The sequence below is a fragment of the Leucoraja erinacea genome, chromosome 29, assembly GCF_028641065.1.
Source record: "Leucoraja erinacea ecotype New England chromosome 29, Leri_hhj_1, whole genome shotgun sequence".
Classification (NCBI taxonomy): domain Eukaryota; kingdom Metazoa; phylum Chordata; class Chondrichthyes; order Rajiformes; family Rajidae; genus Leucoraja; species Leucoraja erinaceus.
This window is the reverse complement of record NC_073405.1, coordinates 411,540-435,842: the sequence shown is the minus strand read 5'-3', so window position 1 is coordinate 435,842 and position 24,303 is coordinate 411,540. Positions and strand designations below refer to the sequence as shown.

Below are 24,303 nucleotides of genomic sequence, written 5' to 3'. Positions count from 1 at the left end.
GCTGTTCGGCACAGAGTTGGTGGGCCGAAGGGCCTGTTTCTGTGCTGTATCTCTAAACTAATCTAGACTGGGCATCACATAACTACTGGATCCAGGTCCCAGAGTCTGTGAAATCCACTTTTTGTTGAATTTTTGCTGCAATTCCGTTGATGATGACGGGAGGGGAGGTAGTGAAGGTTATTTTCAGACGGGTGAAACATTGCAATGGTTATCACGCTGCTTATGAGGAGAATGTTTCATTTATTCCCTGCACACTTGTTCCCCACACATAGCCCAGAGGTCTAAATATCCCCAGTGTCTATCCAACATTCACACTCAGGCACAAGCCACAGCATGGATTACATGAACCCTTACAGGCACGGCTCAGAACAGAAGTTAAAGTGCCGTACATGCCTTCAAATAAAAATCAAAGCTGCTGGAAACACTCAGCCAGTCTATGTAGAGAGAAAAGGACACAGAGTGCTGGAGTAACTCAGTGGGTCAGGCAGCATCTGTGGAGAACATGGATAGGTGACGTTTCACAGAGTGCTGGAGTAACTCAGTGGGTCAGGCAGCATCTGTGGAGAGCATGGATAAGTGACGTTTCACAGAGTGCTGGAGTAACTCAGCGGGTGCAGCAGTATCTGTGGAGCTAAGGAAATAGGTAACGTTTTGGGCCGAAACCCGGAAGGGTTTCGGCCCAAAACGTTGCCTATTTCCAGAAGGATTTCGGCCCGAAACGTTGCCTATTTCCTTTGCTCCATAGATGCTGCTGCACCATAACTCAGCGGGTCAGGCAGCATCTGTGGAGAACATGGATAGGTGACGTTTCACAGAGTGCTGGAGTAACTCAGCGGGTCAGGCAGCATCAGTGGAGAGGATGTTTCAGGTCAAAGATCCTTTGTCTCAGTTCTACTAAAGGGTCTTTGATCTGAAATATTAATCTTGTTTCTCTTTCCATAGATGTTGCCTGACCAGCTGAATGTTTGAAGCATTTTGTGTTTTTATTTCAAGCTTGCAGCAGCAGCAGCAGCATTTCTTTGCTTTGCCTGGTGATCGAGTGTTGGCAGAGTAACAGGTTGACAGTAGTGGCTGATCTAGTTGGTAGACAAGCGATCAGTTCTCAAGTGGCATAGAAACATAGAAAATAGGTGCAGGAGTAGGCCATTCGGCCCTTCGAGCCTGCAACGCCATTCAATATGATCATGGCTGATCATCCAACTCAGTATCCCGTACCTGCCTTCTCTCCATACCCTCTGATCCCCTTAGCCACAAGGGCCACATCTAACTCCCTCTTAAATATAGCCAATGAACTGGCCTTGACTACCCTCTGTGGCAGAGAGTTCCAGAGATTCACCACTCTCTGTGTGAAAAAAGTTCTTCTCATCTCGGTTTTAAAGGATTTCCCCCTTATCCTTAAGCTGTGACCCCTTGTCCTGGACTTCCCCAACATCGGGAACAATCTTCCTGCATCTAGCCTGTCCAACCCCTTAAGAATCTGTTGCAGAGGCTGTGTGCCTGCGTTTACACTGACGTTTCATTGTGAACCGCATTCTCCACTGACTGCGGGGGCACACGGAGTAAAAGTACCGCCTTTACTGCTGTAGTGACACAGGTTCAAACCTGACCTTGGAGCTGCCTGTGTGGAGTTTGCAAGCTCCCCCTCTGGCTATGTGGGTTTCTTATGAGTGCTGGTACACAAAAAGCTGGAGTAACTCCAGAGATGCTGCCAGTCCCGCTGAGTTACTCCAGCGTTTTGTGTCTATCTTCAGCTTAAACCAACACATACACTTCCCTTCAGCTGCCCCAGTCTCCTCTCTCATCCCAAAGACATGCATCGCCCCTGGTGTGTAGATGTGGACCGTGGTCAACGTGACTGAAACTAAACTAACTAAGAGTAGTCGAATCTGGAGGACTTGATGGGAATGTCGGAAGACTAAAATAAACGAATGTAGCGTTATTGTGGATTAATGTTTAATGGTCAATGTGAACTTGGTGGCCACAAGACCAGCTGACCAGACTCCATAACTCTCTGAGTGTGGATCCAATCAGGATAAAGGTGTAGCATCCGTGGTATTCCCTCCCTTGCTGCCCCTGTAAGTGGACCATGAGGAACAGCAGCAATTCCACTGCGGCCCAACAGATCCACTTGTTTCCAAGTCCCTCTACAAGGTTGTGACCTCCCCCCACCATCGGTCACTGCCCCCCCCCAGCAGGGCTGAAGCACAATAATGAAATGCCAGGGAAAGGGAACCAGTTTTCAGCTTGAAGACGTGTGTATTTTTTGATCATCCTGTCAATCTTTGAAAGACTTTGTCCTTCATTGTGGACTTTATTCTCACTATATGAACAATTATTGTGACAAGACAGAAAGTTCCTTTCAACTGAGTGCGGTGGCATTCTTATAACCTTAGAAAGTAACACTTTAAATTGCATTTGAGAATAGAATATAAAAAAGCCATTAAACTCAATAGTGCTGTCCCTTTTGATATATTACAGGCTATCTCGCCTTATCCTTCATTCCTTCTCCCTCCTGAAACGCATTTCATTGTTGAATCCACCATTAGAGTATGTCACAAGGTACAACAGCGTTACACGGGTCAGTTCCTCACCACAATAATCGACATTATACAGCTGACTGGCCATCTTCCTGGAACTTCCTAGATATTGTCCTTCAGATGGAAGGAACTGAATATCAATCTGAGTCTAGTTTCCTCGGGCAATCAAACTGAAGGTTGCGGCATTATGAGTAACATCCCACTGCCCTCGGGTGAAGGAAGGAGTCACTTGCTGCCCAACTACAGGTACAGTCCGAGCTAGACTGGCTGAAGAGTTGTGTGTGGCGTTACTAGACTTGACCCTTGGGCATCATTGTCCGAGGGGAAGAGCTATCGGTGTCAACAACAAAGGCCAGTGGAAGATCATCTGTGGCCAATTGATAAATGCCTGGGTAGGTCAATGGAATGAAGGAGTCAAGCAATAGACAGCCATGGCCTCAGGTGGAGACCAGACTGGGGATTCAGGGCAGGGAGTGGAGTCAGGGTGATGGCACAGAGGTGTAGTGGCAGGGAAACAGTGGATTGATGCAGCTCTACTTATTATGCTGCAGTTATGGGAGCATTTCCGTGCCTTCAACTCGAGAGTGAGGCAGGTGAGAATACGGTTTATGTGGGGTGGTTTTGCAGACAAGAGGGAGTTCGAACAAAAGGACACAGTGCTGGAGTAACTCAGTGGGTCGGGCAGCATCTGTGGAGAACATGGATAAGTGACGTTTCACAGAGTGCTGGAGTAACTCAGCGGGTCAGGCAGCATCTGTGGAGAACATGGATAGGTGACGTTTCACAGAGTGCTGGAGTAACTCAGCGGGTCAGGCAGCATCTGTGGAGAACATGGATAGGTGACATTTCACAGAGTGTTGGAGTAACTCAGCGGGTCAGGCCCATATCCCTCAGCACCTTTCCTGTCCATGTACCTGTCCAAATGTCTTTTAAATAGTCCCTGCCTCAACGGCATCATCTGGCAGCTTATACACCAACCACCCTCTGTGTGAAAATGGTGCCCCTTAATTTACTATTAAATCTTTCCCCTCTCATCTTAAATCTATGTCCTCTGGTTCTTGATACCCCATCTCTGGGTAAAACATTTCAAAAGTACTGAGCAACAATTTGCAAAATGACCTACTTTATGAAATTCTTAGAACTAGAGACGTCGTCACTGGAATTTACTGACGGGTGCTGGAGAGAATCAGGAGTGAACTCTAACCCTAACCCTAACCCTAACCCTCATGCAAGAGTGGACCCTAACCCTAATGCACATTCCATTGTCAGCCCTATTGCCAGGGCATCAATTCTTGCCATATGGAAAAAATCTTAGTGAGCACATTAGTTTGGACAGTTTAAAATGGGTTAACTAATTCCTTGTCTCCAGAGATGCTGCCTGTCCCGATGAGTTACTCCAGCACTCTGTGTCTATCTTCGGTGTAAACCAGCATCTGCAGTTCCTTCCTACACATTAGTCTGGCCAGTGGCTCTTAGTTTCTGCAAACCTGGTTTCAAATCTTTTCAATGGAATAAAAGCCTGATGCTCTAAGGCTCCTGTTTCAATTAAGAATGATTGAAGAGGCTCTGTAGAAGACTGAAGACTGAAATGATTAAGATCCTTAAGATTTGACAGAGTGAAGATGGACGATGTTTCCACTCCTGGGGCTAGTGTCACTATCCACTATATATACCAAAGTGTTGCTAACAAATCCAGCTGAACTTTGAGCCAGAGGATGGGGAGATTTCCTGCCTCCTGGAGCAGTTGAAACAAAGGAGATGAGCTGTGTTTAAAGAGGAAGTTGAGAAACACATGAGGAAGATTACTGCTCATAGGATTAGATGAAGAGAGACAGGGAGAAGCCATGTGGACCATTAACACAGGCATGGATAACTTGCTTTGTGTTTGTGCTGTACACACAGAATGCTGGAGTAACTCAGCGGGACAGGCAGCATCTCTGGAGAGAAGGAATGGGTGACGTTTCAGTCTGAAGAAGGGTCTCAACCCGAAACATCGGCCGTTCCTTCTCTCCAGAGATGCTGCCTGTCCCGCTGAGTTACTCCAGCTTTTTGTGTCTATCTGCAGTTCCTTCCTACACATTTTGCCTGAGAGACTATGTGATGCTACACAGAACATTCTCACCGACAATGGCATCTGAATTCTAGGGACAGTTCACTGAAGTAACAACCACTTTATCATAACTCTGTTACATGCTGCCAGCAACTTAATACAATGTTGAATTTGTAAAGGAAACTTTAATTAGAGAGAGGTCTTTAGCGAGCGGTGCTGTCGATCTCTGCGAGAGGGAAGGGCAGGTTTACACACCAGAAGCAACCCTATTTGTGATGATGTAAAGCTGGGCTGGGGATATAACATATTGTTCACTAAATAAAGCTGATATTCTACTAACTGCGGCATTGAATAGGCTAATAGAGGCTGCTGCTGCAGATAACAAGTGGCACACTCATTAAAGCCTTTTGTCTGCGAGAGAAGGCATTTAATTCCTTAAGCATTATCTTTGTTTAACACACACAGCAGTGCAGAGTCGGAGTGGCTGAGCTGGCCCTACCCAGGGCTAGGCCATTTAGGACTGGGATGAGGAAAAACCTCTTCACCCAGAGAGTTATGAATCTGTGGAATTCTCTGCCACAGAAGGGAGTGGAGGCCGATTTACTGGATGTATTCAAGAGAGATTTAGATTTAGCTCTTAGGGCTAACGGAATCAAGGGATATGGGGAGAAAGCAGGAACGGGGTACTGATTTTGGATGATCAGCCATAATCACAGTGAATGGTGGTGCTGGCTCGAAGGGCCGAATGGCCTCCTCCTGCACCTATTTTCTTTGTTTCTATGTTTCTACTGGTGCTCGTCACTTCAATACGTTCTGAAGCAAAGCTGAAAATGCACAACACTGTCGTCAGTAATGTGGACATGTCTTTGATCACAGCATCAACACCGATCCTGCAGACTCTGAATGTTTGCTCTCTTTCTCTCTCAGATCTCACTGATGTGCTTTGTACTTTCCCTGTTGTTTTCTGGTTTGATGCACTCAGTTTTGCATTTAGTGATCACTGTACTGAGGCTGGAAGTGGAAGGGAACTCTCTCGATACAAAGTGCCGACACTCGCCTTTGAATCTGTAAACCGCAGTTTGTTTGAATTGATGATTGCCAAATACTTTGTGCTGTTGATCAAAGACTATATTTTAAAGAAAGGTTTCTGTTGCACATTCTGGAATTGAAACAATAAACCTTCCATTTGTCTTCTGCAAGGAATCACTGATTAGTGTGGGTGTCAGGGGTCAGGGGTTATGGGGAGAAGGCAGGAGAATGGGGTTGAGAGGGAGAGATAGATCAGCTATGAGTGAATGGCGGAGTAGGAATGGCAGTGATGGGCCGAATAGCCTAAATCTGCTCCTATAACATGAATAGTTTTAAATCCATGCCTGGTGCGGGGCATGTGTCGTGTCCTTGCTGCTTATTCATAATAACCATTCCTGCCCATAGACTAATTTGAAATAGAGAATAGATTAGAGCAGGACATTAAGGGTGATGTGTTTAGCTATTGAAAACCCATATGTACATCTTTATTGATTAAATTCATAATGCATATCTGGCTATCTATATAATACACAGCGTTGGAAAGAAGCAAGTTTATTAACAAGTATTCAATCTTGTAATAGTCGTCTGTTTAAGTGATGGACGGTTTGGGTTTACTACAGTGAGTCAAAGATTATTACTGAAACAAATGAAACGGCATGAGTCACCATTGACTGCGGGCTGAGACCATGCTTGGCTATTCAATGTAGGGGCTATTTACCAGGCGTTGCTAGAATGTTGAATTGTGTTAGAGTCTGTATTACATTGGCAGATTAATGTGGCCATTATGTGGGCTTAGCAACACCTAGTTATGGGGCACTATTGTATTCTTGGAGCCAACTCTAGCCATCCACAGCAAGACCCAGCAATGCAATCATGGACCAGTCGCACCCCGGCCACTCCTTCTTCCCCTCTCCCATCGGGCAAGAGGTACAGAAATGTGAAAACACACACCTCCAGATTCAGCGACAGCAGTGAGATGGGGGTGAGATGAGATGGTGGGGGGGGGGTGTGGGGGTTGGGGTGGGGTGAGATGGGGTTGTGGGGTTGAGATGTGCGGTGAGATGAGATGAGGATGAGATGAGGTTGGGGGGTGTGAGATGGGGGGTGAGATGGGGTTGGGGGGTGTGAGATGGGGGAGTGAGATTTGGGGGGGGGGGGGGGCGCTGGACCTATTTGGACATGCGTCAGGACAAGTGACTGGGATGTAAGTAGGGGAACAATTTGGGGCCAATAGCCATGATTCTATTAGTTTTCAGATAATTCTGTAAATGATCAGGCTGGTCCACTAAAGTGCTAAATTGCGGCAAGACTAATTTAGAAGTCATTAGGGAGGAGCACGCAATGTTAGATTGGGTATGGCTGTTTGTTGGAAAAGAGGTATGTGGAGGATTGTGTGAATGAGATGGTCCCGGGACGGTGAAGGGCAAGGTTGTGGACAGGACGTTGAGCGCTGGTTGATGATGGAGATTGTCGCTGGTCAGGGTAAGGAGGAGTGTGTGACATGGAGACAGCGGGGTCAAGAGAATCTCTCTGAGAAACAACAATACACTTGAAGAGGGAAATGAGGACAAAGAGAGGACATGAGATAGTTCCATGAAAGGCCTGTCCCACTGGGTGATTGTTTCAGCGATGGCCGGCATCATTGACTGACGTAGCGGGTCACTGAAAATTTTGTGGTGTGACGTGGCGTGATGATGTATGATGTGGCGTGATGATGTATGATGTGGCGTGATGATGTATGATGTGGCGTGATGATGTATGATGTGGCGTGATGATGTATGATGTGGCGTGATGATGTATGATGTGGCGTGATGATGTATGATGTGGCGTGATGATGTATGATGTGGCGTGATGATGTATGATGTGGCGTGATGATGTATGATGTGGCGTGATGATGTATGATGTGGCGTGATGATGTATGATGTGGCGTGATGATGTATGATGTGGCGTGATGATGTATGATGTGGCGTGATGATGTATGATGTGGCGTGATGATGTATGATGTGGCGTGATGATGTATGATGTGGCGTGATGATGTATGATGTGGCGTGATGATGTATGATGTGGCGTGATGGTGTATGATGTGGCGTGATGGTGTATGATGTGGCGTGATGATGTATGATGTGGCGTGATGATGTATGATGTGGCGTGATGATGTATGATGCGTGATGATGTATGATGTGGCGTGATGATGTATGATGTGGCGTGATGATGTATGATGTGGCGTGATGATGTATGATGCTGCGTGATGATGTATGATGTATGATGCGTGATGATGTATGATGTGGCGTGATGATGTATGATGCTGCGTGATGATGTATGATGTTGCGTGATGGCGTGATGATGTATGATGTGGCGTGATGATGTATGATGTGGCGTGATGATGTATGATGTGGCGTGATGATGTATGATGCTGCGTGATGGTGTATGATGCTGCGTGATGATGTATGATGTGGCGTGATGATGTATGATGTGGCGTGATGGTGTATGATGTGGCGTGATGATGTGGCGTGATGATGTGGCGTGATGTATGATGTGGCGTGATGATGCATGATGTGGCGTGATGATGTATGACGTGCGGTGTTTGTTCAAGTGTCGCAACATTTTTTTTTTGCCGCTGGATTTTGAAATGTTCAAAATCTTTTGGTGACACAGACACGATGCCGGCGGTTGCTGAAAAAATCGGCAAGTGGGACAGGCCCTTAAGATATAGGAGAATCTTAATATATTCTACATATACTTTGAGCAGTGGGATACAGAGTGCTGGAGTAACTCAGCGGGTCAGGCAGCATCTGTGGAGAACATGGATAGGCGATGGTTTGGGTTGGACAACAACTGGTGAAGCAGGTAGAGGTTTAGTCTCCAGGGAAACACATCACATCCCAGATAAGAAGCATTCCTTTTGCAACATCATGCGATTGAAGGTTTGTTCTCGACCATAGAACGGTCGATGCTAAACCTGAACAATTCTACTGGCTCTAACACAATGGTCTAAGGGAGAGAACCATTTGGACGTTGCACTTTCCTGTCACTATAGAGTTTTGCAATTTAATAATAATAATAATAAATTTTATTTATGGGCGCCTTTCAAGAGTCTCAAGGACACCTTACAAAAATTTAGCAGGTAGAGGAAAAACATGTAAGGGGAATGAAATAAATAGTAGAGACATGACTAGTACACAAAGACAGAATTCAATACAAAACACAATGTGAGGCAATTAATGCACAGATGAAAAGGGAGGGGGACGTGGGGCTAAGGATAGGCAGAGGTGAAGAGATGGGGTTTGAGGCGTGACTGGAAGATGGTGAGGGAAATGGAATTGCTGATCAGTTGGGGGAGGGAGTTCCAGAGCCTGGGAGCTGCCCTGGAGAAGGCTCTGTCCCCAAGACTGCGGAGGTTAGACTTGTGGATGGAGAGGAGACCGGCTGATGTGGATCTGAGGGACCGTGAGGGTTGGTAGGTTGCTTCACTGTTGCTTTTGGGTAAAGGGCGGATTGATCAGTGACGCCTCTTGGAGAACCTCTCGACACTTCCTTACCCCGAAATTCATTGGAATTCAATGCAGTCAATTTCAGAGGCACAGTACATGAGGCTGTGGTGTGTTCACTGCTACTGAGTAAGAATCTATCAATACATATTGAAGAACAGCCACTTAGATTACTTACTAGAGGGTGATGATCAACTGGGTTATTGATCCTGGCACAGTCAAGGTCACTTCTCCAGCGTTGACAGAGAATTAGCAACAAGAAATGGAAACTATGCTGCTGTACTCTTGGCAATTGCTATCTCCCTTTCTAAGAGTTGGATTTAAGTACTGATTTTGGATGATCAGCCATGATCATATGGAATGGCGGTGCTGGCTCGAAGGGCCGAATGGCCTACTGCTGCACCTGTTGTTTATGTTTCTATATTTCTGTGTTTCCTCCATGGTTAAACCACCAGCCTTGAGCAACCCTGCACTCAGTTTACAATCAAACACTTCCCGTGTGAATGAGTTACAATTAAATATGATTGTCAATTGATCTCTATGCATCATTAGTGACTAGATTGGTGTAAATGTTGGATTGCTGCAGGAGAGAGAGAGAGAGGGAGGGAGAGAGCAGCTCTGGTATGTAGTAATGCTACTACTCTGCACCACAATGTTATTTATGGATTAATAATCAGGTCACTCCCAATAAAACATTACTGATTGTAAATCTTTTAAATTTAATCTTGCAAGTAAATTGCCAAGTGAAATCTTTTGCCAGAAACTGCTGAAGTCATAGTCATAAGGGAACATCTGATCAGAGGTGGGGTTGAGGTTTAAAGGGTTTGGTTGGTTGGTGATACTAAAGGGCATACACAAGGCAAGATTTCCAATAACAGAAATACTTTACTGGACTCTGAATACAACATGGGACTGAGAAGTATGAGCTGTTCCATTATGGGTAGTATAACAAGGGCAGGACCTACACAGTGAATGACAGGGCTCTGGGAGTGATATTGAGCAGAGGGATCTTGGAGTACACGTGCATGGTTCCTTGAAAGTGAATTTAAATAAAAGGCCCAGTGTAGGTGAATCGAGGACCAGAGGACATAGGTTTAAGGTGAAGAGGAAAAGATTTAATAGGAATCTGAGGGGTAACTTTTCCACGGACAGGGTGGTGGGTGTGTGGAACGAGTTGCCAGAGGAGGGAGTTGAGGCTGGGACTATCCCAACATTTAATAAACAGTTAGACAGGTACATGTATAAGACAGGTTTGGAGGGATATGGACCAAGTGCAGGCAGGTGGGACTAGTGTAGCTGGGACATGTTGGTCGACAAGTCTGAAGAAGGGTTTCACCCGAAATGTCACCCATTCCTTCTCCACAGAGATGCTGCCTGTCCTGCTGAGTTACTCCAGCATTTTGTGTCTATCTTGCATTCTTAACAATTTGAACTTGAATGATACCCGATGGCATCAGGAAGGTGGTGATTCCTGTATTCCACCTGAGTGTAATCTACTACTATACACACTCGTACTGAACTTTGATCATGCCTATGGGTAGTAAGATTATTACTGAGCTGCACAGAATGTCAATAGACAATAGGTGCAAGAGTAGGCCATTCGGCCCTTCGAGCCACCACTGTCTGTACCAAGGTACATGTGGCACTAAAGCACAGTTGAAATGAGTTGCTTGTAGTCTTTGAGCACAAAGGTGGAGGATGAACCCTGGCAACAGGTGACCCTAGAGTTAGACATAAGCTGAAACCTAAGGGCTGCCTGTTTTACACTTGTTAAATTCAAATGTAAAATAAATGAGATGCTCGCTGAAATCATTTATCTGGCCGGATGTTATAAACATTTAGTGATAGTTTCCCCTCGGGTTCTTGAGACTTCAGGAGTAGATGAGGAAGTACTTCAGTTTTAACACAGTTCTCTCACCTATGCGATACTTAATTTGGGATGGATTAGTTCTTGCTGTTTTCAATCCTCTGCCAATATGTAAAACTACACCAGTACATCACAATAAATCAAAAACCCCATTAGATCCGTCAATTCTGTTTCCTCCATAAAAGATTTACGAGCAGCTCAAATCATGTACTCGCCATCTGCCACGTGCGTGTGCCTACACTGTGTGTGTGTGTGTGTGTGTGTGTGTGTGTACACTGTGTGTGTGTGTGTGTGTGTGTGTGTGTGTACACTGTGTGTGTGTGTGTGTGTCCGTGTGTGTGTCTACACTGTGTGTGTGTGTGTGTGTGTGTGCATGTGTCTACACCGTGTCCGTGTGCGTTTCTGTATCCGTGTGTCTACACCGTGTCCGTGTGCGTGTGTCTACACGGTGTGCGTGTCCGTGTGCGTGTCCGTGTGCGTGTGGCCGTGTGTGTGTGTGTGTTACATCGTGTGTGTGTGTGTGTGTCTACATCGTGTGTGTGTGTGTGTGTGTCTACATCGTGTGTGTGTGTGTGCGTGTCCGTGTGTGTGTGTGTGCGTGTCCGTGTGTGTGTGTGTGTGTCTACACCGTGTGCGTGTCCGTGTGCGTGTGTGTGCCTACACTGTGTAGGAGTGTCCAGTCACCGAGCTGCCAGCTCTTTACACAATTTGTGTAATAGGATTTCTCCGGGTGTTCCGGTTTCCTCCCACATTCCAAAGACCAAAGTGCGGGTTTATAGATGAATTGGCTTCTGTAAACTGTCCCTGGTGTGTGTGATAGAACTAGTGTACGGGGCGATATCTGGCCGGCACACACTTGGTGGGCTGAACGACCTGTTTCCGCACTGTATTACTAACCACCCGGAGTGGCATTCCAGCCACTCACCGCCCTCTATGTAACAAATCTGCCCCACACATCTCCTTTACATTCCGAGAATTCTTTGAAACATTTTAGTTTTCTACAGGCGTATGGACATTTGCATTAATAACTGGTATTTTCCCCCATCCATGCCGTGCCTTTCTAACTTCTCTGACTCATGGTCTTGTTTTCTCCACAGAAACTGGCATGGAGATCGAATCAACATGACATTGATGTCTGCAGAATGAAAGGCAAGAACGAGGTACATTTGAAACGTAATTGTCGTTATTTTAGGTTCAACAACTAAGTCTGAAGGCCAGAATTATCCATTTTTATTAACTTTGAATTGTTTTGTCAAACATGATTTATTAGCTGTCCGTGTAATTGGTTTTGCAATTAATTATTTCTAGTTCACTGATCAAACAGAGGCATCAGGAGACTCAGGGAAATTCAATCTTCTAATTCTATGACATATTCTTCTATGTTCCTATGACGGTACACTGATGGTGCCGGTAGAGTGAGCCTGCATGTCAAGTTGATGTGCTGGACTACATCAGAGCACCACACGTCTGACCACTTCTTCTAAGGCCCCATTCGGTCATGGCTGACCATGGGTGTCTCCAGTGTTGGAGGACGCCTGTGCGTGACTTTGTTTAACGTGGGGAGACTGGTGCACAAACAGCCACCCCACGGTCTGGGTCAGGATCCAGTGGCGTGGAGTCCAAGATGACCGGAGACCCTTTTCTGCTGCAGCCTTCATCCGCCTTCCCAGCCGTTGTGACGTTAGCTCCACTAAGGTCAGCCATCGTCCTCCGCAAGTTCCACCGTTGAGGTCTTGGTTGGATCGCTCTTTGTCAGAGACCTCCCCCTCGACCTTACCGCCATGGGTGGCCCTACCAGGAGCATCGCTCCAGAGAACATCGCTCTCAGGATCTCAGGTCCACACGAGCTTCTCCACCACGACAAGGTGACGGTCAAGGTGACCGCTAACAGCTTTGTATTCCGTCTCCCACCAATACGGCCTTACAACTGACCCAGATCAACATCCCATTGGTAGACCATATTAACATTCTCCCATGAATGATCAGCACTAATGTCTTGGTGGTGGACCTTCTTGTGGATGCCCATCTCCTCGTTGGAATAAGATGTAGTGCTGCTTGTATATTATGTTGGGAACGCACCTTAAGGAGAGGACATCTGGTTGAGGAATGGATTCAATAGGATAAACGGAAGGAAATGTCCCCATTCCCAGATTGTTCAAATACCGGGAAAACATGTCAAGGGAGCGTGTGGAAAAGCATTTCTGTGCAGAGTCTGGATATTACTGTCGTGATGGCAGGAGAACACCTTCTCTCAGGACCTTCGATTGAATGGAAATTTCAGGGAAAGATTGTGGGAACGGGACCAATATCATCACTCAGTTTGTGGATGGCACAGATTCACTATTCTTTCGATTCTATCAAAAAAATATATAGAACGATGTGTAGGAAGGAACTGCAGATGCAAACCGAATATAGACATAAAGTGCTGGAGTAACTCGGTGGGACAGGCAGCATCTGGAGAGAAGGAATGGGTGTGAATGTTACAGATATTATAGTTTGGCTGTTTGTGAGTGACCGAGGAGATGGTTCTTGGAAGGAGTTTAGATTCCTGTTGTTCCGTTGACCTGCAGGCACTAAAACAGGAGCAAACCTCGACCCTCTGCTCCTGAGGTGAAAAGTACACAATTACGACCTGGTAGTTATTAATGGAAATGAAAATAGAACTGGAAATAGCAGATAATTGGCTTCTTATAGAGAGGACATTGTGCAGGTTTGATGCGTTTCAACGTTGGTATTTGTCTGTTCACACAGTGAGTCGAGCACTGTCTGCAACATGCAATTATCTTTACATCACTTGGTGAGCTGGGCCGTGAGAGACTGAGGGCAGAATATCCCTTCAGGAATTTAAAGATTTAAAATTAAACATTTCCGAATGTTAGAAATGATATGTGAAACAGAAGATGTTCTGTCTCAGGATTCATTCCCAGGACTATGATTAAAACAGCCTTGTCATTCATTACCATGAGCCTATAGTGAGGCAGGGCATGTTAGTGTGGAGGAAGGAACTGCAGATGTTGCTTTACACCGAAAATAGACACAAAATGCTGGAGTAACTCAGCGAGACAGGCAGCATCAGTGGAGAGAAGGAATAGGTACGGTTTGGGGACATGTTAGTTCTGGAGAGTGAGGTGGGACTAATCCACCAGGTACAGCAGGGGACGTGTAGAATATGGGGACCATAACTTCAGAATACATAGCATCGCTATAAAGAAATAATATTTTCAAACCTCTGTCCACTCTCGCATTACGGACGAGTCTGTTGCTGGAGAATTGTCCAGCTGGGAGTTTTTGTATTCTAAACCCTTGATAGAAATCAACAACATTTTATGATTCTTTCATGTTTATTTTCATCTCACAGAAATTCAGTTTTTATTCCATTTACCCAATCTTTGGTATTGACGTGAATTACGGAGGGGTGAATTTACTTTGTCCAAATGACCATTACGCAGGGATGCACTGTCTAAATAATGATGAAGGGAAGGTCAGTTTCAAAAGGTCAGTCTGGTCCAGGTTAGTTGAAGCTAAATGTTGACGGACAAAGTAGTGGAGGAGTTGATGACCAGAGGCCACAGGTATAAAACCGATTAGTACATGTGCCACGGGTTATAGAGAGAGGGCAGGAGAAGGGGGTTAGGAGGGGAAGATTGAATGGTGGAGTAGACTTGATGGGCCAAATGGCCTAATTTTACTCCTATCACTTATGAACATATGAAAACCAAGGGATTAAGGGATTGGACACACTTGTAGATCATTGTCACTCATGTTATGAGTCATTGTTTGTAGTTATGCCCATTAGATTTACAGTGACCATCCTTGCCTGGTTCCCTTAGATTTAGAGAGGCATGCAAGTGTGAAGTCATATTTGCTTTGCAGTTAATAAAGGCTTTGGACCTTTACCATGGTGAAAGGCTCCAGTTATATATAACAGCCGAAACACAACATGGTGTCAGAGTGGACGGACTTACTCCTTGATTGATTCTATTTCTTTCATTTTATTATTATTTTTCAACTGTGTTGCAATGGCTTCTGCTCTCAGAAAACCAGAGATCTTGGTGTTTGATGCAGATCTCACAGATTGATGTGTTTGAAGAGAAACTTTCAATCTACATTGATGCTGCACACCCTACGGCTGATCCTGCTATTCAGCGTCAATGCTTCTTAATTTGGCAGGCACGGAAGCTGCTCATCGTGCCAGGAGATGTCACTATGCACCGGCTAGACTTGACGCGAATGGTGACCAGATTCCTGCAGAGACTATCCGTGATCTACAACGCTAGAGGCAGGAAACATATTCCCGATGATGGGGGAGTCCAGAACCAGGGGCCATGGTTTATGACAAAGGGGCAGGCCATTTGGAACGGAGACGAGGAAAAATGTTTTCACCCAGAGAGTTGTGAATCTGTGGAATTCTCTGCATCAGAAGGCAGTGGAGGCCAATTCTCTGGATGTGTTCAAGAGAGAGTTAGATAGAGCTCCTAAAGATGGTAGAGTCGGGATATGGGGAGAAGGCAGGAACGGGGAACTGATTGGGGATGATCAGCCATGAGCACAGTGAATGGCGGTGCTGGCTCGAAGGGCCAAATGGCCTACTCCTGCACCTATTGTCTATTGTCTAAGAGGGGAAACTATTGAGTGACACAGGGTAAAGGCTGTGGCATTGTGTGGTTGGGATGTGCGATGCACTGGCTAACAATAGGGTGAGGGCAGCAATGGTGGATTCAAGGAGTAATGGTGAATAAATGGTGGAGGTAGATGTGCAGGGCTACAGAGAGAGTCTTGGTGGGTTGATCTGGTGGTGAGACAGCACAGGCACGATGGGCCGAATTCCTCCCTTCTGTGCTGTAACCATTCCATGATTGTGTGTGTGGACCTGAATAATATTCAGATTATGGCACCATTATAACATAATTGCTGTGGCCTTTTTCATTGTAAATCCCAGCAAGGTCATTGGATATTATTGGATTCAGTTCAGTCAGGAACTAAAAGCTAGGCTGCTTGACTGGTCTTGTCTGAGCCCAGAGCTCCAGGTACCGTTCATGAGATTAGCTGACTCAGCACAGTTCAGGGTGTTTGGGGGTCAGCGTGGAATGTCCCTCGTGTTCACCCTGGGGAGGTCTTTAACCACAGGGCATATCAATCCTGAAAACAGTGAACCATAATAATACTTGCATTTATCTAATATATTTCACGTTGAAATGTCTTAATGAGATTTTACATAATTAATGGTCATGTAGTTTAAACAAAGCAATCAGCTTCACACAAGTGTAGAGGGATGAATAATAATGAAATCTGTTCTGTGACGATAACAGCATGAAATATTGACCAGGATAAAGACCCAGGCATTTCCTGCAATGAAGGATCTTCTGCATCCAACTTGAATGGCCATGGGATTGGGCAGATGCTGCTCGTGAACGACAGTGCATAGACCACAGTGTGTACAGTGTATAGTATACAGTGTATAGTGTACAGTGTATAGTGTATAGTGTACAGTGTACTGTGTATAGTGTACAGTGTATAGTGTACAGTGTACAGTGTATAGTGTACAGTGTACAGTGTATAGTGTACAGTGTATAGTGTATAGTGTACAGTGTATAGTGTACAGTGTACAGTATACAGTGTGTACAGTGTATAGTGTACAGTCCACAGTGTATAGTCCAGTGTGTACAGTGTATAATCCAGTGTGTACAGTGTACAGTCCACAGTATACAGTGTTTCCAGCATTTGTGGTTTCCCAGAAGATTTCACACATCCACGTTTCTTTGTATTCGTTGTATTTTATCAGCATCAGCACACAAACCAATCAGGCCGTCACACAAACCAACCTCCCATCCATTGATTCCATTTATACCTCACGCTGCCTCAGCAAGGCCAGCAGCATCATCAAGGACCAGTCGAGGAGATGAAATATACAGAAGGAACTGCAGATTCTGGTTTAAACCAGAGAATGACCCACTGGGCCACTCCCTCTTCTCCCCTCTCCCATCAGGCAAAAGGTACAGAAGTGTGAAAACGCACACCTCCTGATTCAGGTTGTCTGAAGAATGGTCTCGACCAGAAACATCACCCATTCCTTCTCTCCCGAGATGCTGCCTGTCCCGCTGAGTTACTCCAGCTTTTTGTATCTATGTACAGTTTCTTCCCAGCTGTTATCTGACAACTGAACCATCCTACCACAACCAGAGAGCAGTCCTGAACTACCTCAGACTATCTTTGACCAGACTTTGCTGGCTTTACTTTGCACTAAACGTTATTCCCTTATCCCTGTACACTGGACGGCTCGATTGTAATCATGTATTGTCTTTCCGCTGACTGGTTAGCACGCAACAAAAGCTTTTCACTGTACCTCGGTACACGTGACAATAAACTAAACTGTAACCACGAAGGCCTTCATCAAATTAAAGACGTCCTCTCCTCAATCTTCACTCCCCTGTGAATGAAATGTTCATACACATTTCCATCCACAGATCTACAAACATGACTATCTGTACCAGGAAGTAACTTGCTGACAATAGCAGCCCAATTCTCCCTGTTTCACACCTGACTGCTTTGTTACATAGACTAATGGGATACATGGAGCAGTTAGCAGCCCAGAAGAACAGCAGGGCTAACCGGATATGAATGAATACGTATATTGGCCAAATATTCACATACAAGGAATTTGCCTTGGTGCTCCGCTCGCAAGGGAAAAGTGACAGATGCAGTGACAGTTAGGAATGACACATAAAACATTAAACATTAATAATAAAACATTATCGATTAAACATGTGAATGAAATAAAATGCCAGAGCAAAAGGAGGCTACAGATTTTTAGTTATTGAGTAGAGCTACTACTCGTTTTTATGTCTGGCTGTGGCATGAGGGAGTGTTACTGAACCAGTTCAAATGATTGAAGCACTGTAACACACTGATTTCATTTTCACCCTGCTGTGTGAACATCTTTCATTGCTCTTTGGTCCATGTCTGACCCCCTTCATTTGTCTCTGTATACATGTCCACAGATCACATAAAACCCATCACAGTATCAATCGCTTTGCTCATCATTCTGCTACTCCCTGGAAACCTGAATAAAACATAATGTGGGAGGCAGTCGGCAGCTTGCGAACTTTAATAGCAATCCTCTCAAGATGATGCCACCCTAATATGTACAAACAGTTAAACTGAGAACGCAGTTGAATTTTATGATGAGGTACTTTGAAAGAATGGGTCGACTGGGCTTGTATTCACTGGAATTTAGAAAGATGAGAGAGGATCTTATAGAAAAATATAAAATCCTTAAGGGATTGGACAGGGTAGATGCAGGAAAAATGTTCCCGATGTTGAGGGAACCCAGAACCAGGGGTCATAGTTTGAGAATAAGGGGTCGTCCATTTTGGACTGAGATGAGGAAAAACCTTTTCACCCAGAGAGATGTGAATCTGTGGAATTCTCTGCCACAGAAGGCAGTGGAGGCCAATTCACTGGATGTTTTCACGAGAGAGTTAGATGTAGCTCTTAGCGCTAATGGAATCAAGGGATATGGGGAAAAAGCAGGATCGGGGTACTGATTGTGGATGATCAGCCATGATCATATTGAATGGCGGTGCTGGCTCGAAGGGTTGAATGGCCTACTCCTGCACCTATTTTCTATCTTTCTATGAATTTTCCATGTAAACTGCATCTCAGGGCGTTACTTCCACCCAGTTAAAATGTATCTACAAATCATTGTCTTCCCTTTTATCTGTTTGTTTTGAAACTACAGGGAATGTCCAATGAAATCACATGATGCATGGGCACATTATGTTGTATTCAGTGTCTCTGAAGTTAGCAATAGCTCAGAGATTAGTATGGTTGTTCTGTTACATTTGGCTCCTGGAGCAAACATTAAGGACAGAATCACCTCTCCTGTTTATCCAATGTTCCTCATTACTCTGCTTGGATAAAAGCTCCAGAACAAAGCATTTATAATCCTACAGCGAGGAGCCAAAACTACATTTTTGTTCCCGTCTCGTGACTAGGACACAAGACTTATCGACTGTACATCCACTGGATTGGGAACGCACAATATCTGCTGACCATCCAGCAGCGTCATGCTTGGACTCTAATAATTGATCTTTAATGTTCTGTAACATCGCTTACATGCCGCTACAATAGAAGCCTTTAATGTTGCAGGCAATTGGCCTGGGTTTGGAGAAAGTAGAGTCATGTCTTCCTGTATAAGAGTGAATGTGTCGCTAAGCCATTCATTTTATATGCGGCACTTTAGAACATCTAGAAGAATGTGATCTAGAAGTCTTTGATCTATGGAAGCAGGTTGTTTATGTCCTTGTTTGCATCTGCCATGGTCATCTACCAGACTTCAACTACATCACAGTCACCAATATTACCTTCTATGGCTTTGGTTTGTCAAAGGCAAACAGCTAAATCAACTTGTGGCTGAGTAGCCTTGGAGTTGACTGTAACAGTCCAATGTCTCTTCCTATTTGAGGAGACTTCCTTTTCTATTGATTCTTGTTGTGTGCTGACAGGTGGAGTAATCATTATTGCCAATGACTAAACCTTGCACAGTAATGCAGCCTGGAACTATATTGCTTAATGCTGCTCCTTCTCAGTGAGATGTGATTGAAAATTGATCTTTCCCAGAGCAACTCACCACAATTACTGTTTCCGGAACATTTCACGTCATTTCAAAAACTCAGCCAGACTTTTCCAAATGTCCCGTTCCTCTTCTAATCCTTCCAGGATTCTGGTGGGACTTAGATCCCGATGGTTCCGTGCCACTGCCCTCAAACTGCAACTCAACCGACTAATGTAGGACCACAGGTCCTGGCCCATACATGCCATGATCATGTCCAATCTTTATAGCCCCAACCTTACCCCCTTCCTCAATCACTGGTCCTCAACCCTACAAACTCCACACTGCTCCAACCCTACACAGTTCTCATCTGTTTCTCTCTCTCTCTATTTTCAGGCAGAATGTCGGAACTTTATTAAAGTCCTTCTGAAGAGGAACGACAGCATGCTTTTCATCTGCGGGACAAATGCGTACAATCCTGTGTGCGCCAACTACACTGTAAGTTGCTGTTGTCCACTCTAATATTGTGCATGTGCTGGCACGTGGAAACATGTTGAAACCAACTTGCACATAAAACTTTCCGTAAATTTGAGGATTAAAGTCATGAATCAAAAGATTAAAATATGACAATGTTGTGAGAGCCGTGGTATTAAACAAAGTGCAAGAATGTGCAGAAACTCACCCAGTTGCTTGAATTAGGGTTAGGGTTAACTATGCCCCTAATCCGGAGACTGGGAGGAGATTCGCCAGTTGTTGCCCAGATTGGGGTGTAGTGGTTATTGGGAGAGGACGGAGGTTATTGAGTGGTTATTGAGGATGAGGAGAAGCTGGAGATCTATAAATGTGTGAGCTGGATAGACAGGGCAGATTGAAGACAGTACATCCTAGAGATTTAATCCTAACCAAACTCGCTGAGCTGAATGCGTGGTTCTAGAGGACAACCAGCAAAACAAAGAATATCAAATCTAGCACCTTAGAGATTTGGTTTAGATAAGATTTCTAGGATCTAATCCAGTTTTTCATCAATGCCCAATGTGATTCATGCACACGTGACATAGCTGGATGTGTTTCAAGAGAGGTCTGAATGCACAATGAAAGCCTCCATCAGTTAAAGGATATGAGGGGCAAGTTGTGTGCTGCATTCCTGACCCACCTGGTTCCTGTCATTATTTAAACTGATACCTAATCGGATTACATATGTTGGTGCCACATGGAAATGTCTTGTTGATCCAACTCTTAGTTTGCAAACCTCAGCTCACAACGTGAATAGTCGCAGATTCATAGATTCGTAGATTCAAACAACATGGACACAGGCCCTCCATCTCAACTCACCAATGTCGGCAAAAGCCCCATCTAAGTTAATCCCATTTGCTCGCATTTGATCCACATCCCTCGAACCATTTCCTTGGTGTGTACCTGTCCAAGTTGAAATGTTTTTACTGTACCTCAATGACCAAGTCACACGGAGAACGTGCAAACTCTTGACAGTGTCGATGTAACGAGGTGTGTGTGTGTGTGTGTGTGTGTGTGTGTGTGTGTGTCCCTGCACTCTCTCGTGTCTCTCTCTCTCTCTCTCGTGGCTGACGTGTGTTTGATTAATTCTGCATTGTGTGATATGCATGAGCTGTTGGGCCATGCTGATTGTAGGTCAACTTGTAGACTGGTGTAATGTTTAGAAACATAGAAACATAGACAATAGGTGCAGGAGTAGGCCATTCGGCCCTTCGAGCCTGCACCGCCATTCAATATGATCATGGCTGATCATCCAACTCAGTATCCCGTACCTGCCTTCTCTCCATACCCCCTGATCCCCTTGGCCACAAGGGCCACATCTAACTCCCTCTTAAATATAGCCAATGAACTGGCCTCAACTACCCTCTGTGGCAGAGAGTTCCAGAGATTCACCACTCTCTGTGTGAAAAAAGTTCTTCTCATCTCGGTTTTAAAGGATTTCCCCCTTATCCTTAAGATACTCACTGTGTGGTGAGTAAACACATCATGTTTACTCACCACACCATTGGTAACCGCCTCAGGGTACATGGTCACACGATGATCTACTGCTTACAGTGGGAGCTCAGCAAGGTCCATGGCATGAATACCTCTGCTTCAATTTTACTTCGGCGTCACGTGAGTGATTCCGTGAAGAACCCAGCAGGTACTGCGCATGCGGCATTATCGCACAGCTGTGCAACGCGGCCAGCGGGAGTCGGGCTAGCTCCTGCATCCAAGGAACGAGAGGTAAGTACTTACCTTAATCGGGCCTTGTGGTTTTTGCTCCAGGGGGAGCAAAGTAGAGAGGCATGGTGAGCGGCCCCCGTTTCGACTCCAGCGTGGAGCCGACAGTGGACGGGGAAAAAGCGCTACCCGGACCGCAAACGCTGCGGACCGCTGCAAGGAGCTGCGCTATACCGGTCCGCTGAACAGCTGTTTGGTAACAGCAGCGGACCGGCGGGGAATTTAAAAACCCGACCGGCAGCCCTGCAGACTCCTGACTAGGAGTATCACCGCCCGGGAACCGCCACAACGCCGCCTGGAAAACGGCAGGCAGCCTCTACATGCAGGTAAGAGAAAAATCTTCCCAATTTACAGGTTCTACAGGAGCCAACTTCCTCCAAAACTGGAACAGGTTGGAGAAGGCAAAAATAAGTATGTCTGTCTCCCCAAGCCAGAGGAGGTCATGGAGTTCACCTCCAGGAGAAAAGGGGCACTGGCTGAATGCCAAGGGAGCTGACTCCTACCCCAGTGCTATTGCACTAGCCATCTCCCTTGTCAAGGGATTGATGCAACAGCGGAGTTTGAGCTATGCCTCCTCCAATTTAGCACACCCTTTTGCTCCCTCTTTTGAGGCTAGCTAAGGAGGCCAGGGCTGGGCTGGCTTAAACGCTGGGCAGGCGGACGAGAACAGCAGTATGCCAGGGGAGCAGGATCAGGAAGAGCTACTGGGTGTCGTGGGCCACTACATGGCTCCTCCACGCGACCATCTTCCCAACAAAAGTCCTGCAGGAGCAGGCCTTTCCAGAGGCAAATCCGCAGGCAGCTGGGTCAGCAGACTCGCAGACAAGCAGCGAATTCTACAGAAGGGTCAAGATGTTACCGCCTTTGCTCGCCTTTTCCACGGATTATACTCTCCCAGGATGAGACTATCCCATTGCACTACCAGGGTGCTGACGCCTAAGATGTTCCCAAATTTGGGATACTCGACTGAACAATGGTGCATATAGACCTGCCCGCAACCCCAAATATATGGGGCTATGCAAACCGCTGCTGCGGGAAGAGAGGCAGATAAACCTGTGCGCCTCATGAAGGCAGGCCATGGAACGAGCAGGACATCGCATCCAACACCCAGCTGGCAGCACCCCTCGGCATCCACCAGTGAATCAAACAAGGACTGGTGAAAGCCTGGCGACCGCTTCACTTTACCCCCAAAGTTCTTTTTAGACGGGGCCCAGAGCGGAGCCGTGGGAAGATGCGCCGCCCCACCGACAGCACCAGCATACCAGCAAACTACGCCTTCATGAAAAAACAACAAACATGGAGGTAGGTAGTCTGGTTCCTCCCGTTTACACTAAACAAGGGTGTTCTACTAACTGCGTGGGGGGGCATTTACACTTGTGGATAAAGCATGGGATGCTGTCACAAATAACTAAAATATACTCAACAGTCTTAGAGGATAAAAACAAATTCAAATTGGGCATATTACCGCCAGTTCAGCAATGCGCCCAAAGGGCATTTTCTCCCTCTAAGAAAAGAGAAGTGAGAAGGTCAAGCTGAACTAGAAAGGCTCATTACTAAACGGATCATGGGAGTAAACATGAGCCATTGGAATTTGTATCGAATATATTCACCAAAACTACAAAAGATGGTGAATGTAGCATCATCATTGATCTAATATCACTAAATAAATCTGTTGAGTATATACACTTTAAGATGGAGATGGGTTCTTGTCACTGCCAGACATCTGATCTCCCTAGGATACCTATGGGGAGCATTGATATGGAAGATGCTAACTATCTTATACCCATACACTAGGATCATTATAGATACCTAAAAAATTTTACCTGGATAATGGATATCCCGGTTAGGGCAACCATGGGAGCATATAGCATTCCCTATGGTCTAACCTCAGCCCTAAACTATTATAAATGGCCATGAAAATATTAAGAAAACAAGCATAATCATGGCATATATTGGATGATATCCTCATATTAGGGGAAACAAAGGAATTAGCTGTGGCAGCAGTTCTAGCTACGAAACAGCTCCCTAAAGCTGAGGTTTATCCCACGCCCAGATAAACCAGAATTGAAGCGTTAACTACCAAGGATTATCTGGGCTTCAATAATAATTCCGTCCATATGACTGTTACTTTGCCAAGGTACTTGGGTCACTATAATCAGATCATGAATGTACCCACTGAAGCTATATCACAATTAAGGTGGTGGGCAGACATATATTTGGCATAGTTTTCAGCCCTATTATCATCACCAATCCCAACCTGGTTATTAAAAACCGATGCCAGTACTTTAGGCTGGGGAGCAACTAAACTCCATATCCAGCACAGGTAACAGATGGACCAAGTCACAAACATCGTTACTACACATACCGGGCATCAACTACTTGGGGTTGGTGATCGCCTATTGGGCTAAAAAGCATATGCATTTCAAATGCAGCACGTACATATGTGGTTACGGATTGATAATACTATGGTGGTGGCTTATATCAACCATATGGGGAGCATAATAATCATTATTGTGCAACAAATTGGTCAAACAAATCTGGCAATG

At 45.4% G+C, this 24,303-nt stretch overlaps 1 protein-coding gene across 3 annotated transcripts in view; it reads left to right on the top strand.

The window, feature by feature from the left end:
• LOC129710954 (semaphorin-6B-like) overlaps positions 1-24,303 on the top strand; it is a 334,781-nt gene that overhangs the window by 202,450 nt on the left and 108,028 nt on the right. For all 3 annotated transcript variants that reach the window (XM_055658270.1, XM_055658271.1, XM_055658272.1), the window contains 2 exons: positions 12,069-12,131; positions 19,919-20,020. In XM_055658270.1, the coding sequence (XP_055514245.1) occupies positions 12,069-12,131; positions 19,919-20,020 (165 nt within the window). The remainder of the gene's footprint in view (positions 1-12,068; positions 12,132-19,918; positions 20,021-24,303) is intronic.